The sequence below is a fragment of the Megalobrama amblycephala genome, linkage group LG4 (genome assembly GCF_018812025.1).
Source record: "Megalobrama amblycephala isolate DHTTF-2021 linkage group LG4, ASM1881202v1, whole genome shotgun sequence".
NCBI classification, from domain to species: Eukaryota; Metazoa; Chordata; class Actinopteri; order Cypriniformes; family Xenocyprididae; genus Megalobrama; species Megalobrama amblycephala.
Window position 1 is genome coordinate 5,506,151 of NC_063047.1, and position 24,557 is coordinate 5,530,707.

Consider the following 24,557-nt stretch of genomic DNA (forward strand, 5'->3'; position numbering starts at 1 on the left):
TGGCCCCTTCAGATTCCAACATGACTGCGCACCAGTGCACAAAGCAAGGTCTATAAAGACATGGATGAGTGAGTTTGGTGTGGAGGAACTTGACTGGCCTGCACAGAGTCCTGACCTCAACCCGACAGAACACCTTTGGGATGAATTAGAGTGGAGACTGCGAGCCAGGCCTTCTCGCCAACATCACTGCCTGACCTCACAAACGCGCTTCTAGAAGAATGGTCAAAAATTCCCATAAACACGCTCCTAAACCTTGTGGAAAGCCTTCCCAGAAGAGTTGAAGCTGTTTTAACAGCAAAGGGTGGGCCAACTCCATATTTAACCCTACGGATTAAGAATGGGATGTCATTAAATTTCATGTGCGTCCCATACCCAACATAGTGTGTGTGTGTGTGTGTATATATATATATATATATATATATATATATATATGAGAGAGAGAGAGAGAATAATTCATTGAATAATGGACTTTTTTTTTGGGTGTTGTTGTCACACCTGTGAAGTGATGACCTCGATGGCAGCCATGAAACGGTCAGCAATGATAGAAACACCCAGGAACATGTAGAGAAGACATGTGAAATAGATCACTGCTCTTATTGCCTGCATTGCCAGTGGGGGATCATGTGGAAGCCACACAGGAAGTAGAATCCCTGGTTGACATGTGACTTTATCAGAACAAGGTTTCTTGGGGGCATCTGTACTACTGTTGCTGTTCCCACGAGCACTGCTGCCCAAACACACCTGTGGAGAGAGGAGGAGAAGGAGGAAAAGGTGGAGGAGTAGAGGAGGAGCCATGACAGGATATGGCGAAAAAAAAAGCTTCCTCTTGAGGATGGGAGATTGACAGGGAGAGAAAAAGACAGTGGGGATTATTCATACAAAGCATGATCAATCAATCATGATACATATTTTTGTTATATAATGGAACGGTCATAAGAATGGTTTTACAAATGATTTACACAGAAATTCTGCTTGTGTTTTATGAATGAGGCACATACATGCATGTGAAGAACAATGTGAGTGAGTGTGTGTGAAGCCATCTCAGTCTTAATAATGGTTCATTAATCATGCCTGACCCACACTGGTCACAGGCAGTCCAACTTAATGGATCCATGAGACTAAAGGCCGGGACACACCAAGCCGACATCAGGCCGTCAGCGAAGGTCTGTCGGGATAGTTTTTGCGGTGTGTTCCACACATTGGGCTCACTTTGGCAGCAGTTTGCCCAATTCAGCATGTTGAATTGGCATTGGGGCCGTCGGTGAGAGTGGGAACTCTAATTGGATGTTCAGTTTATGAATGAGTCAGTGTACAAGAATGTGAATATTTTCATTAACATGATCTGCTTGAAATGAAGAAAGTTATCAATATAACTGATATTCAAAATGGTAAGCAAGCGCTGCTTTGTTTAGGTTTGTACTTTGTGCAGTGCAGCGCTTCCGTCCAACGCCGGCTCATTATTGGCTGCCTCCTGCGTCAGCATCACACACATGCGTTGTGTAAAAAAATATTCTCGACACTTCATAAAATTAAGGTTAAACCACTGTAGTCACGTGGACTATTTTAATGATGTCTTTAGTACCTTTCTGGACCTTGACAGTGGTTGTTGCTGTCTATAGAGGAGTCAGAAAGCTCTCGAGTTTCATCAAAAATATCTTAATTTCGAAAGAAGGTCTTACGGGTGTGGAACGACATGAGGATAATTAATGACAGAATTTTCATTTTTGGGTGAACTAACCCTTTAAATACAAGCAGAGAAACAGAGACTGACAGTAACATACAAAGATGAAGTTAAATGCCTTATTAACTGAAATCATCTGACTTTGGCATTTTGATACATGCTGAAGCATGAAGTAGTTTTTTGAAATCGCCCATCACTAGATATTGTTGAATAAAGTTTTTTTTTTTCCGACGCACAAAAAGTATTCTTGTCGCTTCATAACATTAAGGTTGAAGGTTGTTTTAAATATGTTTTTAGGACCTTTCTGGGCATCTGAAAGTGTTAATTATCTTGCTGTCAATGGAGGCCTCACTGAGCCATCGGATTTTATCAAAAATATCTTAATTTGTGTTCCAAAGATGAACAAAGGTCTTACGGTTGTGGAACGACATGAGGGTGAGTAATTAATGACAATTTTCATTTTTGGGTGAACTAAACCTTTAATAATAAGAAATGTTTCTTGAGCTGCAAATCAGCATATTAGAATGATTTCTAAAGGTTCACGTGACACTGAAGACTGGAGTAATGATGCTGAAAATTTAGTTTGCCATCATAGGAATAAGTGAAGTTCCTGAACGTAATTTAGGGAGGCGAGCCCATCTAATCTTCCAATCAACAGCCAGAGTATATAGGCAGCTGCTTACCTCTCTTCAGTCTCAGCTTTTCCAGCATCCCTCCACCTCCCCAAACTCCACCTTCATCTCAGGTACCTTGCCCTATGTAATCATATCCTATATTTTTTCACTGTGGGGGTATATCAGAGCTCGAGTTGAAGCTGCTTCATCGAGCCCCTCATCAGTGGACAGCAAGCCAAACTAGCTAAACCTAATACCTTTAAGATTATATGGGCAAACAAACTCGTTAAATTACATTAAAAAATGTAAAATACACGCAGCCTTGGGGAGGATAAGGAAATGTATTAAAAATCTTACCAACCCTAAACTTATTAATGGTGTATAATACAAATATAATATAATACAAATATAAACTTTATTAATATTTCACAATATTATTATTTTTACTGTATTTTAGATCAAACAGAGAAGATTAAAATCTCAAGAGAGAAACTCGCAACCTAGAGTGCAAATAGAAGCAAACTCATTTAGAGGTCTTTAGAATCTCATGGAAAGACAGCATGTCCTGCTATAACAAGGCTTTAAAAGCTGCCAGGGCCGAGCATCTCTGCAAGTGACTTGATTAACAAATAAACAGACGTCACCTGAACTGAATATTCCATCATAGTTTAGTAGTAATGACTTTATGAATTTCTTCACTGAGAAAGTTGAAAGAATCAGAATTACAATTGAAAATGTACAACCTTTGACAACATTTAATGATTCAGCCTCAATCACTGTCCCTCAAGAACAACTGCAGTGCTTTACAATTAAAGACAGGAAGAGTTAAATAAAATTATCATTGCATCTGAATCAACAACATGTTTATTAGATCTAATACTAACTAAATTACTGAAAGAGTTGTTACCTGTAGCAGAAGAGCCTCTTCTCAATATTACTAAATCCTCTCTATCTCTAGGTCATGTCCCATGACTGTTCAAGCTAGCAGTTATTAAGCCTCTCATTAAGAAACCACAACTACATCCAAATGATTTGGCAAATTACAGACCCACTTCAAATCTTCCATTTATGTCAAAAATACTAGAAAAATTTGTGTCCGCTCAATTGTGCTCCTCAATGCAAAAAAAGCAATCTTAATGCAATCTATGAAAACGTTCAGCCAGGATTCAGGCCCCATCATAGCACAGAAACTGTGCTCGTTTAAAATACAAATTACTTACTTCTAGCTTCTGACCAAAGCTGCATCTCAATACTAGTTTTACTTGATCTTAGTACTGCGTTTGACACTATAGATCATGACATACTCTTGGATAGATTACAAAATTACACCGGAATTCATGTTACGAAAAACAGCCTTCTTCCACCTCAGAAACATTGCTAAGTTATGGAACATGTTATCTGTTTCTGATGCAGAAAAGTTAGTTCATGCTTTCATGACCTCTAGACTAGATTACTGTAATGCTTTACTAGGTGGTTGTCCTGCATCCTCAATAAACAAAGCTACAATTAGTCCAAAATGCAGCTGCTAGAGTTCTTACCAGGTCAACAAAATATGATCATATATCACCAATTTTATAATCTCTACACTGGTTACCTATTAAGTTCAGTATCGATTACAAAGTATTGCTACTGACCTATAATAAGGCCCTAAATGGTTTAGCTTCTGTGTATTTAACCAATCTTCTATCGTCCTACAATCCATCACGCTCTTTAAAGTCATAAAACTCAGGACTTTTGGTATAGTACCTAGGACATCTAAGTCCACTAAAGGAGGGAGAGCGTTTTCGCATTTGGCTCCTAAACTCTGGTACAGCCTTCCTGATTATGTTCAGGGCTCAGACACACTCTCCCACTTTAAATTAAAATTAAAGACATCTTAGCCACGCATTCACATAATGCACCTCATAACCTTGTACCATCTAGTTATATCAGATGAGATGCACATGATTATCTTTTGCTTGAAACATTATGAACAGCAGCTATGCTAATTATTTTTCATTTGCTTTTGTGTCTCTACTTCAGATACCCAGAGAGTAACTAGAGTACGCCAGCTCCAGTTTGGATCCAGCCTCTTATAAAGATTTCAGATGACCCATCACCAGTGAAGATATGATGCCAACCCCTGTGAGGACTTCATATGATGCCAACTCTGAATCACTGCCAAAATTTCTATATACAGTAATCATTATGATCACAACTTGTAATAATTGCTTTAATAAGATAATTGCTTCTGCCTAAATACATGATATTAGCTAACTGCTTGATTTGTATTATCTTAAAACTGTGCATTTTTGACATTTGGACACCAACGCTTATAACACATAACTCTAAATTGTAATGTAGAAACATGAACACTATGCAATGTGAAAAACGCAATTATATTTTAGTGCCAGAGATTTTACTTTAATTTTAAGATAGAATATGAGAAATTTCAATAGAATGCTGCCATGCACCAAAAGATCTGAATCTTAATTTCTCTCCTTCTTATTTTCCTCTGACCGTCATCTGTGTGGTAGAGATTGAGAGTGACGTGCTGGACTGAACCGTGCGTTCATATTTCACTTTCTAAACTGCGCTATGGTTACCTGGACATCAGCTTTGCTGTGTTACTCTACACCACTCTCCAAAAATAACCTGCCCATCACACCTGGCCCTACAACACAAACACACACATACTCATATGTACGTGTATGAAAGTGTCTTGTACGTTATTGTAGATGTTGGGTGACAGCGTGTGTTTGTTTTTGTGTATGTGTGTAAAAGTGAGTATGTGTTACTCTCACTACAGTTATGTGTGTGCATGTTTGTGTGCAGGTGTGTGTGTGTGTGTGCTGAAACTGAAATGTCTCAGATTACCACAATGACACTGTTTCAGTCTGTCAGTGCCGCTGATAAGTGATTGGCCGGATTGGCTTACACACAGAGCTCTGACAGCTTAATAGGAGTTAGCACCTTTTAGTGGTTAAGATTACCACCACCAGAGAGAGAAAGTGACAGAGGGAGACAGAGAGGGAGATAGAGGGAGAACAGCAGAGGATCCGTTCTAGGAAACGTGAGAGTGACAAAGGAAAATGAAGAGGATGGTTAAGTAAAAACATGGACAGTTTGGTAACTGCTTCATTTTTAGCTGATTTGCTAAAATACTCATTTATTTAATCAACTAATTATAATTGTGATAATTAAAAAATGTTTATTAAATAATGACACTACTCTTATTTGAGCCAAAACTTTGAGGTAAAACAAATCATTTAATTTAACTTCATTTAAAATTGAGTGATTTCAACATTTTTTACAGCATCCGTCTGATTTTTTTTAAATATAAATTACATTAATTCATTTAAAATTCTCAGCCACAATGTCTGTTCAAGCACACTGACAACTACTAAGCTGTTGCCCTGTGGAATGAGAGGCACTAATGAGAGCGAGTGTGCTTTAACACCTTCTCTCTCTCTCTAGGAGGCTCTATCGTATTTGCCATCCAATACTGATTACACACACTCACACGCACTAGACTACATAATAGTGGATGGACAACATGGAACAATTGAGCTAAAGTTGTGTAAAGCAGCCACATACACAAATACTCACAGAAAGCATGATATTCCGCATACCTCAACATAGTATCAACTTGTGTAAAATAACAGCAATACTCTCCTTTATGAACACTTACACTAACAATACAAAGCCAAACACACAACTAATAAAAAATATATTATTAAAATAATAAAAATAATAAAACTAATTTTATGCAAAGCTAATTTTTATATCTGTAATATCTGAGATATTTTGGTTCCAAGGTATTGTGAAGTCTGTCATATTCTAATGTTTTAACCAATGGGTTTAGTTATTACTGAACCTTTATTCGGTCATAGCTTTCTCTCAAAACATCCATCAATCACAACAGCAATTAACCATAGCCAATCAAATTCACTTGAAGCTGCCCATGTGTAACCCACAAACAAAACACCGTTTAAGACAGTCTTTTAAAAGTGAGTCCTAGCACACAGTGTTCCAGCTGCCATGAGACACACACACACACACACACACACACACACACACACACACACACACACACACACACACACACACACACACAAAGACAGAGGGGGGGGGGGGGATCTCATTTCAGCATCATTACACAATAATCTGCTCTCTCTCTACTCACCAGAACACACACTCACTTACACCCTAATTATCAGCATCATATTGTCATCTTTAACTGTCATTAAAAACACTACAACCAACATGGTCACACTTTATATTAAATTTCTTTTTTATGTGATTGCATTAAAAAAAAAAAAATGTTAGGTACAAAGTACTTATGTTCATTTTGCATTGCAAAACACTTTTGCTGCTACTGAAGTGGGATTTGAGTAAGGTCAGGGACAGGTTTAGTGGTATGGTTAGGTTTAAGGATGGGTAAGAGAAGGGTCAACACTGTAATGGGGGGTTTATGCACAACACACTTCCGTATCCTATAAAAAAGGTTGCATCGCTTCTGGTTTAGGTCTTTTGTATATGCTCCCTTAAATATATAGCTGTTTTACTCAAGATACCTTCAAAGGAGCGAGCAAAGATGAGTACAACCGATGTCCATCGCATATGTGACCAGTCATACCAGTCATAAGTCACACCAGTATATTTGTAGCAATAGCCAACAATACATTGTATGGGCCAAAATTAGCGATTTTTCTTTTATGCCAAAAATCATTAGGATATTATGTAAAGATCATGTTCCACAGAGATAATTTGAAAATTTCCTACAGTACATATATCAAAAATTTATTTTTGTAAGTAATATGCGTTGCTAAGGACTTCATTTGGACAACTTTAAAGGCGATTTTCTCAGTATTTTGATTTTTTTTGCACCTCCAGATTCCAGATTTTCAAATAGATGTATCTCAGTCAAATATTGTCCTATCCTAACAAACCTATTTATTTATTATTTATAATAACTTATATATGTCAGATTATTAGAAATTATTTCATAATTTCATAAAATTTCAAAAAATTGATCCTTATGACTGGTGTTGTGGTCCAGGGTCACATAAGTAGATTGATGTCTAAAAGTTTTTTGTTTTTCTTCTTCTCACTAACAATTGGATATTTAAAAATGCCAACAATAAAAGGACTAGCTAGATTAGATGATTATCTTAAAAGTCCATACCGACAAGCAGATGCAATGAGACCTTTTTTCCTGTTTGGTTCCGTATAAAGCCTTTTACAGATGTAACCATAGAAATTAATTTAATAGGTTTAAATATTATTTTAAATATTATAAATATTTCAAATATAGAGTTTATAGATAATTTAAGTACAATGCAAAAATAAGTGCATTGTTTAAATGAATGACTTGGTATTTTAGACACAAACACACACAGTCACGTGTACACACTCACCCGGACACATGCACACAGACGGTGCAAGTGACTGAGACGCTAACATGGGCGTTTGGATTGAGAAACTCTACTCTTGCTTTCATGGTCTCCATCCATGCATTAAATAATTAACCTATTGCAGATCGATCTAAGATCAGGTGGTTAACTAATGACAGGTTTAGATCAAGTGTTCGGATCGGAGACTGAGTGTGATCATTTGACCTGGAATCATGTGATTAGCCTGCTACAGTTTTGAATGTTGCATGTTACATGCTCCCCCCATAAGTAGGACGTACCATACCGAGACCAGCGGATCACCTGACAGACATAAAACAGGCGAAGCAGATCGTCAAACATGTACATGTGAGAGAGACATACCTGCTCACACATACATAGAGAGACAAATAAACCAGACTGTATGTGTGAGACACACATACACACACACTCATCAGACTGCAGCAGGAAGGCTGAGAGCTCAGGTCTTGTGGTGTGTGTTACGGTGGCCCCTCATCCTGGCCAGCGTTACTCTAGAAGGATCCGCAGTCTCAACTTCACCCGCCACTCATCACGACACTGCCGTTATGCAATATTTAGCACAGCACACACACCAGATACACACTCATGCTTAGACAAATGCCATCTAAATCACATTTTTTCTGTCTGACACATATGAACATAAACTTGAGAGTTTAGGTTACTAAATCACACAAAATATTTGTGGTGGGATGACACTTTTTAGTGAACATTGTACACAGTTGTAGGCTGAGATTCATGTGGACCAGTATAGGTGTGTTGTTGACTTTACTTAGATGACTGACGCCTTGATTTCCTCCCAAATTCTTCAAAGAAATACAGAATATGTAAATGCAGTTGAGGCAGCTCAAGTCAAAACAATCTCAAATGACTTACTAGTGCCTCATGGGGTGGTATTTTGAGGTGGGTGGACTCAGGTAACCTCAGGAGGGCAGATTCAGGTAGAGCTCTGTGTGAGAGCCAAAGCAATGGCAAGACTGCAGCAGCAGAGCTTCAGCTCAGAACCTGCAGAGTTTCGTTATCATCCCACACTGAAAGAGAGCAACTGGAAGTCAAGAGTGTGTCTGTGGAAGAAGCTGTGGTAGAAGCACATCAAAGATTTAAATTTAGTAAACAACAACAACCTGCATGTCACATACATATTAATACATCAGAAATATAGAATGATGAAATGTACAGTACAGATACACTACCAAAGTCTGAAGTTTGAAAATGAATACCTTTATAAAATATGTATGCATTAAAAGTGTCAGTAAGGACTTTTACATATATATTTTTGGGGGGTTACAAAAAAACATTTAAAATAAATGCTGTTAATTTGAACTTTCCATTAATAAAAAAAGTAACGGTGTTTAAAAATATTATTGTTAAATTCAGCTTAAATTGGGAAACTCGCCATTGGCTGTTACGTCACTCGTGTTAGTGCACATGATATTGTGGGGCGGAGTTCTATAATCAGAGTCTCGTAGCTCGTCCTGCTGAGGTTGTATGTGACATTGATATGCTGTATGCTGATAAGCCATTTGGTGCTGTTTTCCCAGTTTTCTCTCGTCACAGATACAGTAAAGCAACCCCAAGTGACCATCCACCTGATCTCGGCGTGAATTTATTCCATCTACACACACACACAGTCACATTGGTGCCGTGACCCGGATGGGAGTGAGGTTTAGGGGGGTGAGTGTAACGAAGGCCAGCTAGTAGTCGCTGTGCGAGTAAACCTCACTCCTCTGATCTCAAGAGATGCTCTAGCGATTGATGCTAGGGGTTGCAGCCTTTAGCCTCCTTGTTAGAGTGTCCGACCCACGCCGGAGACCCAGGTTCGAGGCCCGCGCAGAGCGGGGCGAGTAGGACCTGGGTCAGGGGTTACATATATATATATATATTAGGGCTGTCAATCGATTAAAAATTTTAATCTAATTAATTACATACTCTGTGATTAATTAATCTAAATTAATCGCATACATAATTTTTGCTGTGAAAGTATTAAATATTTCAATTCAAATGAATCAATGCAGGGTTTTTCCCTGGTCAAAAATGGTCTTAGGTGGTGACAGAAATGGTCATCCACACAAACAGTAAAAAGTGCCCAACCCACGTGATCTACGAGCCCAATACTGACAATAAAGTACCCGTCACTCTCACTTTAATTCTTTCTTGCCCTCTTTGCAAAAAAAAAAAAAAAAAAAAGATTTTATAGCTTTGTAAGAGAAGATGCTTTTTTGCTAAACCTGAAAAGTATTAAAAAGTAGCATTTAGAAGTTAAATTAACTAATAATATAATTGTCTACCATATACAATTGAATGCACCTAGCTAACAACAACTTGCTTTGTTCTGGTTTCACCTCACTCTAAACTAAAACTAACTAAACTAACTGATTTTATATGTAGGCCTAATTTACTACACATTGTCATTTAAACAACCTGAAAATACTGTGGATTATTAAGGCTAATTTTACTAACCACTCTTGCTAAATGGGGTAAGCACACTTATGTTCTCATTTCAGAGTTGTTTGAGTAAATGATTCATTATAGACCGTGTGGACAGATCAGTTGTTGTCATGATTCATTAAAATGAATCTGTTCAAATGAGTCATTAGGTCGCGAATTGGACATTAGCGGACGTTGACGCGTTGCGTGCGAATCGCGACTGTTATTAGGATATTGCAAAAGATTTGTCAACACAGAAAACACTTCACCACTGGATAGGATTTTCTTTTTGTTACTGAAAGTGTGGTTTATGTCAGCTGCACGTGCAGGGCGCCTGTCAGAGAAGATGAGATTCAGGAAAAACATTCTCCGAATGCGCCTCGTGAAACATGGATTCGGTCTTACGAACTTTTAGCATTGTGTCAGTTGATTTAGATTATTATGTGTGAGGTAGAGAGTGCAAAGACAGTGCTTACTTTGAAGACAGAGAGAGCTCGCGCGCACGAGAACGGCTCCAAGTTCAAAGGTCAATACGGAATAGATTAATCTGCGTTAATTTTTTTAACGCGTTATTTTTTCCCAGATTAATTAATCGAAATTAACGCGTTATTTTGATAGCCCTAATATATATATATATATATATATATATATATATATATATATATACACACACACATAAATAAATGCTTATTAATCAACAAATTAGCATATAATGATTTCTGAATGATCATGTGACACTAAAGACGGAAGTAACGGTATATTAAAATAGAAGTTATTTTAAATTTTAGTAATATATCATAATATTACCGTTTTTAACTGTATTTTTGAAAAACAATCTATCACTAAGAACTTTATTAAACAATGAGTAGCATAATTATAATTAAGTGCTTTTGCAAGTGAATTTTTGTTGGTTATTGTTTGACATTTGATTTCAATGTTGCAGGGCTTACATTACAAAACAAAAGTATTTACAGTAAGGATGCATAAATTCTGGCCAACATTATAAGTCTAATAAATCTATACTACTTTGAAAATGACGATTAAAATGCACTAAAAAACTACAATTAGTTTGTATGCTACAAGTAAATTTAGGCATCACACCATTAGTGTACAGTATAAAAGATGGATAAACAATCCCTGGACTGCTCATATTGATAATGGGCGGAGTACTTGGGTGCCAGTTAGATTCAGAAAGAGCTCAGAGAGTTATAATCAACAGATATGAATTATTGGGTGTTATATAACAGAGTTTGTGTAACTGTAAATTTTAAAGGAGCATTAAAACTTTTTTTTCACAACTCTGTAATCACTAGTGCACAGCAAATCATTACAATATGCGGAGTGAAAGGAAAGTGCTCTTTAAGGGTTAAATCTTTGCCATAATCCATCACCATCTCTTTAAGTTGTTGATGTTCAATATCTTAAAATACATATAAGCAATAAAAACAAAATATCAGGTGATAGCGTTTACACTTACAGATAGATTTCTGAAATGTAATTATCATTAAATACTCTTTCTGACAACCATTTCTACAGGAGGAGCATAATTCTACATTAGAGTAAAGTATCCTTCACTCACTCACTCACTTCCACAATAAAGATTCACAATAAAGTGAATCACAGTGCAAACACACATTCCATCACAAAATACCATATTTTTCACATGCATTTATTATGTATTTGATTGTATTATGCAAGCCGAACCACCAAGTAGTCTCATTTATTCACAACATTTCATCCCTTCTGTCCATATTTCCTCCAGTGCAGATGAACTCTCTAGAGCTCAATTTCAGTCTTACCTCACTCCCAGAGTATCACATTCTGCAAGGCAATGCAAACACTGCATTACCTGTCCAAAGAGCAGAAAACACACCTGTCTGGCTGCGTGCTCACAACAAACCACATCCTATTTTACAGCCCTGAACAGAGAGAAATAAGTAGTGTGTGTTCATCTGAGTAGACCTGTCACGATAACTACTTTTTGTTGTGCGATATATTGTTCCAGAAATAATTGCGATAAACAATATTATTGTCATTTTAAGACCATTTTATACCACTGAATATATAATCATAATATATTAATGCAAGTAGGCCTACACACTTTCAAATGACAAGTATTTTAGATCATTCTTTAGATCATGGAAATGAAGGATCAAAAAATTTAATATCCTAAATAAAAAACAAATACATGATAAATATTTAAAAGTAAAGTAGAAAAAACAAAAAAAAAACTGCAAATGCACAAAAGGCACTATGGAGATTTTAGCAGTCAGATACATCTCCGACATGTCCGTATGAACAAAGACATTTATATTTGCACTGGAACAGTGGATTGAGGCTTTGAAATCGAGAGCATTTGGACTTGTTCTTCCAAACTGTCTATAGTTGTCAGGAAAACACTAACGCCTCAAATAACGCTTTTTTTCACCTGTCGATGACTGCTCTGTGTAGGAACTGCAGATGACTTGCAGATGTTTGGCAAAATGTTGGTGACATTCATTATCATGTAAACAAAATGAGCGATATATTGCGTCACCAAAAATTATTGAGGTCATGTACGTATATTGCACGATAAGTAGATATACTGATTATTGCGACAAGCCTACATGTGAGTGGAAACATGAGGCAAGAGAGAAAATGGGTTGGAATGGTTTTGTGAAATCTCCAAGTAGTTATTCTGATGCATCTTCACTATCAAACAAGGTGCTTGTAAGTACCAGACCATATATAAGGTAAACCAGCAACACTTTTTTTTTTAAATGAATTTATTAATCACAAAACTGAGGTGTTTTGGCACACAAGTTTTCATCAGGGAGTGAGTGAAAAGAAATTCTTTACATTGACCAAAAAGGTAAAAACCATCTGCTAGAAAAGAAAAAACTGACAATTCTGTTCTTAAAGGTTTATTAAAGTTAAAGTTGTTTTTAGTTTGAATTTAAAGGATTTCATTATTTCTTCTTTTAACTCTGATGAATACCTGTGCACCAAAATGCATTAGTTTAAAATAAAGTGTTTATAAATACATTTTAATAAAGTGTTGTTGGTTTACTTTTTTAGAAGGAAAGGATGGATAGAGATATCACGTTTTGTCATCATCAGTCTCAATTACACACTACTGTTCGAAAGTTTGGGGTTGATACATTTTTGAAAGTCTCTTATGCTCACCACACCTTCATTTATTTGATCAAAAATACAGTAAATACACTAATATTGTGAAATATTATTACAATTTAAAATAACTTTTCTATTAGAAAATATTTTAAAATGTAATTTATTCCTGTGAATGACAACTGAATTTTCAGCATTATTACTCCAGTCTTCAGTGTCACATGATCCTTCAGAAATCATTCTAACATGCTGATTTGCTGCTCAAGAAACATTTATTATTATGATCAATGTTGAAATCAGTTGTGCTACTTTTGAATGCTAATGTAAGCACATCTTCGACTCAGTAACACACTGAGTTTGTCTACATTGTGCTGATGTAAAAATGGTCTGTCATACAGGACACATACTGAGTCTCATGTTTCTGACTGTTACAAAACTTCAGGGATACTTTACCGTTTAGAGGTGCCCCTTCATCCGAGGGAGGTTAACCACTAACATGTGAGTGTGTGTACATACATGTGACCATGTGGGAGATGTTGCTATTGAATAGTGTCTGCTTTGCTTGTATTTCCATATGAGTGCTCTGTAGGATTTTCTCAGAAACAAAACAAGAAAATGGAAGTCAGAGCAGTCAGTTGGGAATGCAGATTCTGGGACTAGAGAACGTTAAAGTAACTAGAGTAAATGAAAGGATAAATGATTGCAATAATGGAACTACTTTCTCCAGTATTGACCTGAAACCAAACTTTCTCATTAAAGAGAGAGTCTTCAGGACAGAATCACTTCATCATCATCCTTACCACGACACACTCATGTGTGCAATCTACTTGCAGTCACGTTTACCCACGTTACTGACTGACCGCACCAAGGATTGTAACTAAATATTCTGTTTCTTTTTTCCATTTCGAAAGACAACACCTTTTCTGAGCTAGACGGGTTACCGTTTAATCAGTTCCACTTTGACCGCACACAGACTTCCAGCAGACAATCGTGACTTTCACGTAATCCAAGACTTTAAGTATTACTCTGCTGCAGAAATTTTTAACAGACCGCTTTAACAGTGACACAGATGATCCACTAGCCGAGAGGACTTTCAAATGAACAACTGCTTATTTTACATTGTATTTTCAGGTGCATTAAGTTTATTGTTAGATCACATATACTCTGTTTTAAATGCACAATCAAGAGAGTGAATTGAAAAAGATACTTCAATCTATCCATGTTCTCCATCTGTGAATTTTTAATAGATTAAAAGGCAAGCAGTGAATGTGAGAGCTGAGTGGGGGTATCTCAGGCCATCCCTGGGTTTGAAGGGTAGGCTACCAATAGGGGGGCTGCTCGAAATACCCACTGCATGTTTTCACGTAACCTAAAATGTGGTCACATCTAAATAAACTGGATTTAATATGACTTAACATGAATGAATCAAACTATATTCGTTTACACCAACAATAGTAATTTTAAGGGTCAGTGCCAAAAGAAACTCTCCCAAGGTAACAGCTGCCCATTTGTCTTTTTCCCGTGTTGGGTGAAAACGACTCTCGTTTTTAGCTTTCATCAACTCCTAAATAATACAAAAGAAACCTAGCAGACCCAAGGTTGAGCGGCTCATTAATAACTTGTGTAAAACAGCCACAGACTGAGACTCGTGCGACTGCTAACAGGTGCGACTGTGAGGTAACTTAACGGTATAAAAGACACCTAAAAGTTTATTTCATTCTTCGGTTTATGAAACCAAACAAAGAAGCTGTCAAAAGTAGTGGCAATTAGTAAACCAATGTGCGTGTCTGAACACCAGCAATAAAGTATGCTTACTATTAAGCCAAGTGAGTGTGGTTTAATAAAGTTATTCAACAGAACTTACCTTAATATCTATGGCAAACCTGGGGTGGCTGGGACGGACATGACCGGAGGCAGTAGAGGATGCTTTTCGAGTGCTCAGCAGAATTGCGCCATTAGTTTTCGTGGTGTATGTTTCTGTCCTGAAGTATGCCAGCATCCCAAACAAGCGCGCATCCTCCTCGCGCACAGCACGCGATAGACTGCTCAACAGCTCAACGCGACGCTCTGATTGGTGCGTCAAAGCGTGTCGCCCTCAAAATACCTGAACACTGGCCTTTATATACACAAGCCAGAGGGTATCACCTAAATCCAAGGCAGATATAAGGATTCTATTCTAACCCTCTATGGAGCATCGTCATTTATAAATGACGCACAAAAAACTGCATTTAATATATAAAAAAAAAAAAAAAAAAAAAAAAAAATATATATATATATATATATATATATATATATATATATATATATATATAAAGACTAATTGTACATCTCCTTCAGCCAATAATATTAAAATCTATGTGCCATGTGCTTGACATTTTTGGCAACAAGGAAGTCAAGACCTTAGCACATGCTGTTAAAGCACCATAGTGAGTTCATTTTAGACTAGAAAATACAAATAAATTACATTTTTAAAAAATATCATTGTATATCCAATTGTGTTTTCTAACGTTTTTGCACATTTTGTAACTCAAAGACCAAAAAACCCCCCAAAAAAACACCAACCCTGTTCTTTACACATAAACTGACAAAAAAGCTCTTTTAGGGGATACATATTTTCTGTGTAGCTGGCACTATTGTTCATAATAGCCTTTTTGCCTATGATTTAGGTTGATGTTCGTAAGTTTTTTAGAAGATAGAGAGGAAAAGCTGTACCTTTTTCAGAAAGTTGTGATGATAATGATGGCAGTGCATCAGAAAATACGGAGAAAGGAAGTTGAAGATCAACTTCAGAAAGGAAAGGAAGAAGTTGAAGATCAAGGAGAATAGAAAAAGTAAGGGTGAGGGCAGAGATGAAGACTATAAGTCATAGACTTTATTTGTTTGGAAGATGTGATCCACACATCATCAGGAAAGAAGCCACTGACTGTCCTCACTACACTGACAAGCAGGATGCTCCAAAAATTACTAAACAGGTTAAAACTGAGTTATGTTTGGAAATTGTGGGGCACACTGAAAAAGAAGAGTCTTGTTGATTTCCACTTGTGTTACAATTGATTTGGAATTCAAAAAAAGAAACAATGTTTTTGAATGTTTTTTTTTACAACACTAAGACATGGTTTCACTACTTTTCAGGCAGTAAAGTTACATCTGAATTACATCTGAAGTTTTTGACATTTTCACATGTGAGTTCCATATGAAATATAGTAGCATAAGATGAAATGAAATATTAATAAAGTTTTATATTAATTGTATATAAAACTAATATACAATTAGAAATTAGAAACTAGAAACTAGAAATATTAATGTTTCTTGAAACACTAAGACCTTTCCACTACTTTTCAGATATAGAAAATGCATTTGAATGTGTGTGAAGTTTCAGAAAATTTGCCAAAAACAATTTAGCCTATAGGACAAAGTCAGTTTAAAAAAAAAAAAAAAGGTCAGATGAAGAAATCTAATCATGGAAAATGATTTTAGCCTTAATTATATGTAAAATATAAAGTCATTTATTTTTTATAGCTGTGATTTCATAATTAGTCCCATAGAGGGTTAAAATCTTAAAAGGGATTTCTATTCTTACAATAACGGTTTCATGCAAAAAAGTTATTAAAAATGTTAAAAGTTATTATACAAGTTATATCTTGGTCTAGATATTAAAATATTTGTAGGTATTAAATAAATAGTTACATGTTGTTTGTTAACTCCCCTTACAATAAATTACCAGTTTCTACTGTCCCTAAAAATAAACACAGCCACCACTGTCATCAAAAACAGAAATACAAGATTCTAAATTAAAGAGCTGATTCTATATTAATTTACGATTTTACAGAAGTAAAAATAACTGTAGCAACTATGGTATTTTCATAGAAATTGCTTTTACCTGGTCATTTATGTACAGATCATTTTCACAATGTCTTGTTTGCAATGAGTGAGCGCCATCTGCTGGCCTGAAATACTAAAATATAATAGCGCTAATAGTCCTATTGTGAATACATAAAAGAAACAGTGTCACAAAATGAATGAGGAATGTTTTATTACATCATTATGCTGCTAGATACATCTTATAAAAGTGCAGTCAATTTATATAGCATTTGAGTCGATAGTGCTTTGTTCTAAATATCAAAGTCTACATCAACTATGCATCCTACCAGTTTATTTGCTGGTCTTGATAATAATCGAGCTGTCTGTGACTTTGGTATCAAAGAATTCAACCATGAACTGGTTCTTCAGCCTGTGGAGGAAGTGAATGTACCTCACCCCTGGTCCATAATTGGAGAATACATGGGAGACCTATACACAAAAACACGTTATGCGGACACATGTATATAAATTATTTATGAATATAAATATATGAATATACACATGTGTGTGCTACCTTTTTCCAAGTGTGTGAGTAGTTCTCCAGGTTCTCTTCAGGGTTATATGCATGCTGCTTAATGACCGTCTTAGCATCGGCACCCAAGAGCTTGACGTCGAGCTGATAGATAGATTTATCAAGCTGGCTTTCCTCATACCTACACATAAAGGGAAACACCCAGACATTGCAAGTGAAAGGGCATATTAAAGCTGCCACTTTGGCTGAAATGACAATGTCTAAAGCACTTTGACCACCACAGACATGATGTAACCTCAAACAGTGCTTCTAAAATACAAAATATAATTATGTTACAGAATAATTTGTTCAGATATTTCAGAAATTAATTCAGATTCCTTTGTGCTTTTTGTCCCCTTTTCTTTAGCTGTAAACCATTTGAATGTGTGGACAGGGATAGATTGCATAAAAGCTAGCTTGCTTTGTTAAAACAGCTTTTAACTGATATCTAGTTTAATGTTTGACTCTTCTTTGCAGCTCAGTTTGCAATAACAGTTGCTGAAAAAAATGCAAATACCTAGTTTTATGAGTATTTCACAACTCACCAGTCCTCAATGACTATCTTAGGCTGAAACTTGTCCAGCAGTTGGTCCCACAGACCCTCTGCCTTCAGGTCCACATGCTGCTCCAGAGAAAACCACCTGAGGTAAAGATGAACAAAGGCTATATCAGACAGAATATATGACCTTCTGCTCACCCTGAAGAACTGACCAAGCCAATGTCTTGCTCATATCTGATTCAAATACAAAGCTATATAAAGACATATATACATATAGCAAACACATATTGAATCCGGGGGTCCTCCTGCATTTAAATGGCTACAAAAAAGAAAGTTAAACACTCTGTTAAATTCTATATAGTTTTTTTTTTTTTTTTAATTCTTGAAAGGTTTTGCTAAATGGCAAGTGACTAAATACAAATCCCTCTATTGTGCTGGAACATGACCAATGTTTTGATAAGTTTTTGAGACAAAGATCATTTTTTTCACAAAACTGGGCTTCACCTGTGCTGAGGCAGATGGCAGACCACAACCCCGGGGGGAATTCCACTAGTGTCATATGGCAAAACTTCTGTACTAGTTTTCCAGCCAGAGAAATTACCTACAATTAACATCCAGGTATAAGATTCAATTTTCAATCATCTTTTTTATTAGCAACCAAAGATATGGCAAATATTTTGGGTGTAAAGTTCAACCAATTTAACAATTCATGTTCTTGTCAAATGTCAGATATAATATAATTTTACATTGTAGTGAATGTAATATTCAGCAGTGGTGAGGTTTTTAGGAAGCAAACATATTATTGTGTTGATTGCTAACTCACCATTGGGCTCAAACTGAGGTGGCTGGTCTGGAGGGGGTGGTATTTCCGATCGATGGGGTTCAGGTGGTGGCACGGAGTGGTTTATACCTAGTTGTTGAGCAAGAAAAAAAAATGAGCTCAAAATGATTTGCATGATTATGCTTATTTGTAAATTATCCATGTAAACTAATATAAATATTCATACAATTTAACATTTTTAAAGGTGGTACATATTGCTGCAAATTGTTTCATAGTTGCACAGACTCAGTATTTTGAAAGTAGCTTGTTTCTCTCTTACCTATATTATCAACCATCCCCAGAATTAAATATAATTTACCTTATTCATGAAACATGACTTTGATACTATGAAGATAATAGCCTACCACGTTACCAACTAGCCCTGTGATTTTTTTTTCATGAATAGATTAATTTAATTGTAGCCCATGCATACATAAAATTACTGATTTTAATTAACAATAGCCTAGCAACAATATTAAAATAAATCACATACGTCGTCGAGGATGTCTCGTTTTAGAAAAGTAACCATTATAAAATTGACTGCTATTATTCCTCGTGAGGCGTAAATTACTATAATTTCTTTACTTCGGGATGTAATATGGTCACATATGTGCATTTAACATGGTCACAATGTAATATGTGATATGGTCACTTTTCTGAAATGTTGCAGCTTCAATGTGCTGCCGATAAACGCGACCTACGGAGGGCGCACCCTGCGCAATGGGACACAGCAACAGTACAGTTTTTACGGTCACACCAGTAGGGTGGTGTTCAGGCATGATTCACCGCTGTGCCTAATTTCTCAATAGTTAAAGTAACGGTGTAACAACCACATCACCGATCAACATAACAGTGTTAGTAAGTTACAACAAAGTTCAATAGTACAGATTTCATCAAATTACTCACTGCTATTCTTTATTGCTAAGAACACACAAACACTGCGAACTAACGTTAGCAGCACTAGCTTGATCCGTCTGTGTGACGTCATTACCGTAAGGAGAGGGGTTCTTCAGTAAGTTGCGCCCAAACGGCTTCTTTTCGTACACCGATTTCCAGTCCACGCTGTCAGGCATGGGGACACCGTGAGCCCCCAGCTGCCACTGCGAATCACACTTCTTTTTCCAGTCCGCCGCCATTTCAGACTGTTTCCCTCGAAGTCGACGAGGAAGCGCTTTATTATGGTCTGCTCCACCCAGAAAACTGGTTCAGAAGAGTCTTGTGCAAGATTGCCTATACTTTACTGCACTTTACTCAATAACGAGTGTGCAAGTGTGAGTCACAATGCGGACACGGAACGACAGACCACCTCTGTTTCACAACATGATTCATGAATGGTGTCAAGATACTTGATCATTTTCGCATAGACAGGGACAAATGTCAAGACAAATGTCAAGAGTATTTCAAACATTTCATTACTGATGGCCTTGCTTTACAAAAAAACGAACAGGTAGGGGCAAGATATATAATTAATGATCAGCACACAGGTGAACTTATATACCACACCCATAAAGACAACATCAAGAGCTTTATCATGTCAGCAAAGATTTAAAGTTCAGTCCTGGGGTGCGTTTCCCAAAGCGAACTATGGTCGCAAGTTCCGTCGTTACCAATAGAGTTCAATGGGACTTACGACCATGGTTCACCAACGATGCTTTCGGAAAACGCACCCCTGAACAGGCAGGGTTCAGGGTTGCCTTGCCTTGCCAAATCCATCAGTAAATCTTTCAAATAAATGTAACTCATACCTATAAACAGTCTTGGAAATGCACATGAATAAACTCTGGATAATAATTAATCAATAAATAGTTGAAAAATATGATTTTGCTACAAATCTATATTAAATATAGTAAACTAATTAAAATAAAGATTTATTTGTTAAAATAATGTATTTTGTATGTTACACTCAGAGCTGAGTAGATTACTTATGAATTGTAATCAGTACTGATTACAAATTACATGACAAAATTTGTAATCAGTAATATAATCTCTTAGAAATTACACATTTTTGGTAACGAATCTAACTACTTTTGGATTACATTTAGATTATTTGTGTATTGTAGATTATTTTTTGTATTGTAGGATAATCTTGTACTATTTTGACAGATACAAAGAAAAAATATTTTCCAAAAAATATATTCTATTCACCAACAAGAGCCTCAACAGATTATTTCATACAAGTGCAAGTGCAATGTATGGACAGTTACAGTATTTCACAATTGCTAAAACACATTTCTTGAAACCATCACTCATTTTCTCAAAACATTAAACACAAATCCAATCTTCAAACTAATTTCACAAAACTTCTGACTCTTCAAAATCAAACAAAGCTTTCAGATCATACACACATTAAACAATATATAAACACTACAGATCATTCATTAGACACTACATTGAAAAATGGAAAACACAACATCCAGAACATGAGGTTACAGAAAAAAAGTATATTTTAACACAGTAAACACATTTTGCCATTACATAAAATGTATAGAAATCACAAGTAATGTGAATTTAAAGTATACTGTATGTACTGCAAGTACAGTATTATATTCAATATTATATAGTATTGAATGTCTGTATATATATATATATATATATATATATATATATATAACAATATTTATACAGTATTTCACAATTGCTAAAACACTAAACCCCATTCTCTGAACCCAATGCTCAGTGGCCTAAACCCATTTGTCGAATCAGTCACTTTGTAGGCAAAACCTTAAACAAGTTCAGGTAGTTAAGACACTGTTTGCAAATCTCATCCTCTCTTTTTGCAAAACTCTAAACACATTCTTACTCACTAAAACACATTTTGCACTGTGTTGCAAAATGGTAAATACATGTGGCAAAAGTTAAACACAACTACAACACAGTTGTCATCCTTTAAACACAATGACTCAAAATTATTCACACTTATTTCTAATGAAGTGATCAAATCAACTGTATAAATATAGGTCAGTTCAGAGTGCACAGGTGACACAGGTGCTGAATGATGATACCAACAATAGATGGAAACAATCTGAAAAGTAGAGGAGGAAGAGTATGTGTAAGAGGATGATGAGGAGAAAGAGCAAGGGGTGTGGAGACAAGGCTGTCAAGGTCAAAGAAAACTCTAAATGAAAAGCATGATACAGTACACACACACACACACACACACACAAAAAAAACAAAGTTCAGAGTCAGTGAGAGATTCATTCTGTACAATAGTATTGTTGAATATTATTGAATATTGTTGAGGACATTTTCCACATCACAGGCCATGTCGTCTCTTGCCAGGCAAAGGGAAAAACCTGTGCCGGATCCAGCCTTGACAGCCTTGTCTCCACACCCCTTGCTCTTTCTCCTCATCATCCTCTTACACATACTCTTCCTCCTCTACTTTTCAGATTGTTTCCATCTATTGTTGGTATCATCATTCAGCACCTGTGTCACCTGTGCACTCTGAACTGACCTATATTTTATACAGTTGATTTGATCACATCATTAGAAATAAGTGTGAATAATTTTGAGTCATTGTGTTTAAAGGATGACAACTGAGTTGTAGTTGTGTTTAACTTTTGCCACATGTATTTACCATTTTGCAACACAGTGCAAAATGTGTTTTAGTGAGTAAGAATGTGTTTAGAGTTTTGCAAAAAGAGTGGATGAGATTTGCAAACAGTGTCTTAACTACCTGAACTTGTTTAAGGTTTTGCCAACAAAGTGACTGATTCGACAAATGGGTTTAGGCCACTGAGCATTGGGTTCAGAGAATGGGGTTTAGTGTTTTAGCAATTGTGAAATACTGTAATACTTCAAAATACTAACACTATGTACCTGTTAGTGTTTGCTGATAATAACACTGAATAAAACCAAATCACATCTTATGATTTTAAAACATATTTAAATAAAATTAAGTAAATTTAGAAAACAGCATTACAAAAACAAATATTCTTCTTGTTGCTGATTTCTGTGCAAGATTCCACACCCCTCCTCCTCACCGCCAGAAAAACTCGAAGAATCACGAACTTATATAAGCGGCAAATTTATTATGAAAAAAATAAACATTAAAAAAATGAAAAAGTAGGAGAATCAATGAATTTTGAACAACTTACTGCTACTGTGTAAAGAATATGTAATCATGTAATCCATAAAAAAGTAACTGTAGTCTGAGTATGAGTATTTTTAAAGTAGTTTAGCTTCTCTAATTACAAGTAGCCTACTTGATTTTTGGAATCTGATTACGTAATTCAGATTACATATAATCCATTACAACCCAGCTCTGGTTACAGCTTCAATTATTGATTAATTTGATCAAATCAACAACCACATCTTTTGCAGCAGTAGAAGAGGGAAAATCAACCCAGAAGCCAACATTGGAAAAAGCACTTCTGGATGACCCTTAACCACAACCACATCAGTTGCTGTGGTTTTTGTACAAATGGATAACATAACTACTCACTGCTTAAGATCTAACTCCCTGTCAGCTGAAATCCTGAGCCCTGCCAAACAAACAAAGGCCTGGGACTTTTAAAAAAATCAAACAAACACCAAACCATCTGTTCCCACAGACATCCACTCAGTACCTCCTATTAATCATCTATTAAACAAACATACAAAGAAACATTCTCACAACACCTTCATTGTTATACAGAGTTTAGTCAGTTTCCTGTATTGCTTAATGATGTCACAAGTCGAGTCGAGGTTAGTTTTGCAGGCTGTATTTAATAAAATGTGTAAGTGCATTTTCTAGAGCAAAAGATAAAGGGAACTTCTATGGAGCAAAAGGGACAAAAATCATATGAACCACAGACATTGATTAATAAATAAATAATTATTGATTAATAAATGATTAATGATGCACTTTTTCATCTCATTGATTGTCTTATCACATTCTCATAATCCTCACATCTCTCTCCTTTCTTGTTTTCAGATTGCAGTGGCAGCAGATGGCCATCAGGGAGAGATGGTGGTTGTTCTGTCTTTGAGGATTGGCAGCTGTAGGATTCTCTATCTACAGGGTATGAAACACAAATATAACAACATCACTTTATATGGTTTAATTTGTACTCATTTGCTGTCTGAGCTCAGAACAACCTTCTAAATGCACCTGAAGCCACACAAACATCAGTAAAATCACATGGATGTGGTAAACCAGCATTTGCTATTCAGTCATTTCATGAGGAAAGTCCAGCAGTTACACATACTGTAATCACGGAGAGCGAGAAAAAGAATGTGTCACAAAATAAATAAGCATACACATCAAACAAATTATTTAAAAATAAATTGCAATAAAATAATTTCAGGTTAATTTTTTTTTTCTTTTGCAATAGACTTTTCAGTCATTTTCAATTTGGGATATTGGTTAAAAATAATTATGATTTCAATAGGCTATTTTTTTTTTCACACCCAGCAATATATACAACACATTTCAGGAATTTTCTATCTTTGAAAGTAAATGAAAAGTAAAGCTATTAGTAAACTAAGCTTAATAAATCCACAAATAAAGCTGTACATTTTTTTTTTTTCAAAATCTACAATTATAGTATTTCATATGCAGTGTAAAATTATTTAGAGAAATCCTGCGTAATTATGTAAATAATATGTAAAGTTGGTCAAGCACACTGTGTACTGGTGGCCTCA

The 24,557-nt window shown here is 35.9% G+C and overlaps 2 protein-coding genes and 1 long non-coding RNA gene across 7 annotated transcripts in view; 1 reads left to right on the top strand and 2 right to left on the bottom strand.

The window, feature by feature from the left end:
* The window catches only part of slc8a2a (solute carrier family 8 member 2a), a 29,975-nt gene extending 14,604 nt beyond the window's left edge, over positions 1–15,371 (bottom strand). For 2 of the 5 annotated variants that reach the window (XM_048186977.1, XM_048186975.1), the window contains exons 1-3: positions 15,106–15,371; positions 8,583–8,737; positions 496–825 (exon numbers count right to left, since the gene is read on the bottom strand). In XM_048186977.1, coding sequence (XP_048042934.1) covers positions 496–795 — 300 coding nt within the window. In that variant the 5' untranslated portion in view covers positions 796–825; positions 8,583–8,737; positions 15,106–15,371. Of the gene's footprint in view, positions 1–495; positions 826–8,582; positions 8,783–15,105 lie in introns of all 5 variants that reach the window. The other 3 variants (XM_048186979.1, XM_048186978.1, XM_048186976.1) reach the window with 2 other exon arrangements.
* A 1,886-nt stretch (positions 15,372–17,257) lies between these two features.
* On the bottom strand, positions 17,258–20,201 carry nccrp1 (P1, F-box associated domain containing). Its single transcript, XM_048186980.1, has 6 exons — positions 19,924–20,201; positions 18,936–19,022; positions 18,617–18,713; positions 18,159–18,254; positions 17,617–17,755; positions 17,258–17,531 (listed from the first exon to the last, which is right to left on the bottom strand). Exons 1-6 carry the CDS (start codon positions 20,066–20,068, stop codon positions 17,394–17,396), a joined length of 702 nt encoding a protein of 233 aa, XP_048042937.1. The 5' UTR covers positions 20,069–20,201; the 3' UTR covers positions 17,258–17,393.
* Positions 20,202–20,241: 40 nt separating this feature from the next.
* LOC125266389 lies at positions 20,242–24,181 on the top strand. The gene is made up of 2 exons (XR_007184485.1): positions 20,242–20,379; positions 23,848–24,181. It is a non-coding gene; the product is annotated as an uncharacterized LOC125266389 (long non-coding RNA).
* The last annotated feature ends 376 nt before the right edge of the window (positions 24,182–24,557 follow it).

What these genes read in the sequence shown, in the direction of transcription:
- nccrp1 (XM_048186980.1), bottom strand. Translation starts at nt 20,068, where the DNA reads ATGGCGGCGGACTGGAAAAAGAAGTGTGATTCGCAGTGGCAGCTGGGG. An exon ending in ACCTCAGTTTGAGCCCAATG is followed by an intron (nt 18,714 to 18,935) that starts GTGAGTTAGCAA and finishes TGTTAATTGTAG; the next exon opens with GTAATTTCTCTGGCTGGAAA. An exon ending in ACTCACACACTTGGAAAAAG is followed by an intron (nt 17,532 to 17,616) that starts GTAGCACACACA and finishes TTTTGTGTATAG; the next exon opens with GTCTCCCATGTATTCTCCAA.